Source organism: Mus caroli, chromosome 6 (assembly GCF_900094665.2).
Source record: "Mus caroli chromosome 6, CAROLI_EIJ_v1.1, whole genome shotgun sequence".
Lineage (NCBI taxonomy): Eukaryota > Metazoa > Chordata > Mammalia > Rodentia > Muridae > Mus > Mus caroli.
Window position 1 is genome coordinate 80,276,113 of NC_034575.1, and position 3,385 is coordinate 80,279,497.

At 56.1% G+C, this 3,385-nt stretch overlaps 1 protein-coding gene across 16 annotated transcripts in view; it reads left to right on the forward strand.

The window, feature by feature from the left end:
• Positions 1 to 3,385, forward strand: part of Dysf (dysferlin) — a 201,704-nt gene that overhangs the window by 95,866 nt on the left and 102,453 nt on the right. For all 16 annotated transcript variants that reach the window (XM_029478331.1, XM_021164302.2, XM_021164299.2 and 13 more), the window contains 2 exons: positions 1,921 to 2,113; positions 3,150 to 3,305. In XM_029478331.1, coding sequence (XP_029334191.1) covers positions 1,921 to 2,113; positions 3,150 to 3,305 — 349 coding nt within the window. The remainder of the gene's footprint in view (positions 1 to 1,920; positions 2,114 to 3,149; positions 3,306 to 3,385) is intronic.

The window sequence follows — 3,385 nt, forward strand, 5'->3', positions numbered from 1 at the left end:
CCCTCCCTCCCTCCCTCCCTCCCTCCTCTCTCTCCCTTCTTTACCTGGAGAGGACTGTTTTCCCCACAGGGTACCTAATAACCCTCATCCCTTCTGAGTGTTCTGGCTTGCTGGACCCTCCCCATCCCATAATGCACCTCTTGCCTCTGTGCATTACTTTATGCCACCATGCCGTTCCAGCAGCTACAAACCCTTCCTAGCATCCTGCACAGGAATAGTTCCTGCCAGCCCTGCAGGTGCAGATCAGGGCCACTTTTTTTTTTTTCCCCTGGGAAACATTCCAAGGCTGCTCCTGTGGGGAAAGGCGGACTGCCTCAGTTTTCCCTCATGAGAGGGCAAAATTGGGGGATGGTCATCTGTTTGGACTCAAGAATGAGGCCAGCTCATTCTCCAAGGAACTGGCCCTGATAAAATCACCGACTTGGTCCTCGGGGACAGGTGGTGACTTGGTGAGCAGCCGGCTCTGCTCCCCGGTGTTAATGAGCCCTGCTATGGCCCACCTTCCATTTGTAGGCAGGACTAGGGGTGCAGTTTTCTCCTCAGACTCCCTTTCTGTACCCCAGTATTGGACCTTTCTGGGGGTTGAGAAAGAGCCAGGACATCTTTGAGGGGTGAGAACTTGTCTTGGGGAGTCTTGGTTGGGTGGTCTGCTGGAGGGTCCCCTGTAGCTTCTCCAGCCCTCTGCTCTACTGTGCGCCAGGGCCCCTCACCCACCACGCACGCACGGCCTCCGCCCGCTGCTGCCGCCGGCCCGGGGCTGCCGTCCGCGGCACCCTCGGGGCAGTAAATATTATATTACCACAGGGTGTGCAGTACGTGACCTGAGACGGGCCCCGGGGCTTAAGTTTCCCCGAGATGGAGCTCGCGCACCCGCTCCCCCCACCCTAAAAATTCAATTAAAAAAAATAACAGGCAAGACGCAGCGCGCCGAGGGCCTGCCAGAGCGGTGCCGCGGCGCTCCGGCGGTAATTGGTTCTGCATAGCTCGGGGAAATTGGCAGAAAAAATAAATCAGCCGGGAGCCCGGAGTCCAGACGCTGCGGGGAGGGGGCGGGGGCTGCAGCGCAGAGCAGGCCTGGCTCAGCGTTGACGAATGTCCTGTTTGAGGGCAAGGGCTGGGCCAGTTGGAGGGTCCTGCTCGGGGAGGGAGAACTGGAGTTCGCCCATTCTTTTCTAGCATTTCCCTTGGGTGTGCACATCCAGTCCTGGGATGCTGAGGGGTTTCCGTCTGTGGGGCATTTAGAGAGCGCCCCGTGTAATGAGTCCGGGATCAGAGATCTTTGCCCCCACACACGATGGAGTTTAACTTAACTCCTCACTTGGGCTTCAGCACTGTTATTTGAGGGCCGCGGTACCCTTGCTGTGCTCAGAAGGCTTTCCAAAGCTCAGGATTCTGGGAGGGCCGACTCCGGGGCAGCCAGAGTGGATGCTTCTGTATTCATGGCTGCTGGCCTCCCCACAGCGTCTGCAGTAGCTAGTCAGGGGTCCATAAATTTCCTTCTTGGAAGAGAGTGTGCGCCCAACACAGAAGGGATTTATTTCAGTGTGAGACAACTTAGCCTCTGCCCTCTGCCCTAGACTACACAAGGGGGCAGGAAAGAGACCCTCTAGGTCCTCTGAGAGCTTGCAGTCAGTGGGGTAGGATAGGGTGGGGTGGGGTGGGGTGGGGAGTACTCATACAAAAGAACCCACTAGACTGGAGGTTGAGGGTTATTCCAAAAAGGCTTATGCCTGGGAATGAGGAGGTATGTTTCAGAGTAGAAGGACCAGGTTGTATAAGGAAGGCTTCCTGGAGCAGGCAGGTCGCGATGAGGTGAGTACCCAATAGGCTGGCAGTGGGTAAGGACTTATGTATACATGCACCTGCCTCTGTGGTGTGTATAGCCCTGGTGAACAAGCGCATTCCACCTGTCTCTCACAGCCAGCCCCTGTGTGACATCCATGAGATACCTTCTGCCACCCACCTTGATCAGTACCTGCTCCGGCTACGCACCCGTCACCTGAGCCAGATCAAAGAAGCTGCTCTGGCCTTGAAGCTTGGCCACAGTGAGCTCTCCACTGCCCTGGAGCAGGCCGAAGACTGGCTTCTGCATCTCCGTGCCCTGGCCGAGGAGGTAGTGAATCTCGTGGGGGCCTTTCTTCAGCTTTCCTGCCTCCTGGAATGTAGACCAAATGTTTACACTGTGGTACATTCCTGGGTCTGTTGCTAGGTGACCTTGGGGCAGGTTGCTTAACCTTCTGAGCTCTAGTATGCCCATTTGTAGGACACAACAGCATACTTACTGGGCGTTACGGTGTCCAACTCAGAGTCTAACACACAGTAGATACTCAATAGGTAGGCCCTAGCCTATTGAGGGATGCTAAAGTAAGGCTGGTACCAGACCCAGGGTGTCTGGCTCTAGGTTTCATGATGAAGTCTGTTACCCCGGGGACCTGACTCCTTCTGGGCTACTAGTTCCTGTTTGTAGGAAATACGGGAGGTGAGACAGGATGGTATCTGGGCACGTACAGGGAGATGGTGTCTGAAACAGAGGGCTGTAAAAGGGAAGTGGCGAAAGCTGCTTGGAGAGGGATGATGAACCTTAGAGTGTCCCTGGGCAGGGTGGTAGGCACATGGCCAGTTAGTTCTCTGGGTGTATCTTCATAATGGTTGGGATGGTCCCCCAGACTGCTGACTGGCAGCCTCTGGACCCTCGCTCCTGATCCTCCTCTTCGCAGAGTTTATACCGTGGCTGAGAGAGGGCAAGGGCAAGCCCTCCTCAATATCCTTTCAGTTCCTACCCCCAAGTCTGGGACCTCCGTGTCTCTGAAGAGCCCTGAGAAGGTGGTGAGGAGCCCCTGTTGGGTGGCATCTACTCCTCTAAGCCTACAGACCTTAGGGTCCTAGGGCCAGCAGGAGGAAGAAGGAGGAACATCTAGCAGACCACATCTTCCCTGCTCTGTGTAGGAGCATCTTCCCAGAAAGGCATGGGCACATTTGTGACATTTGTGGGGGCTCCCCTCTAAGCTGAGGGCCAAAGGCAGGGCCCCGAGTGAGCAGTGTGGGATGGGAGCTAAGTGAGTGAGGCAAGACCTTTGTGTCCTTTGAGTCAGGCATGACTCCGTCCGTACATGTCACCATCCCTACCTTGACTGCCACCCCCTCTCCAGCCCCAGAACAGCCTGCCGGACATCATCATCTGGATGCTGCAGGGTGACAAGCGTGTGGCCTACCAGCGGGTGCCCGCCCATGAAGTCCTCTTCTCCCGGCGGGGCCCCAGCTACTGTGGCAGGAACTGTGGGAGGCTGCAGACCATCTTTCTGAAAGTGAGTATTCTCTCTGCTGGGGTCACTGTAGGATTTTCTCAACACAAAGCTTTTCTTCAGCTTTCTCTGACCCCCCCCCC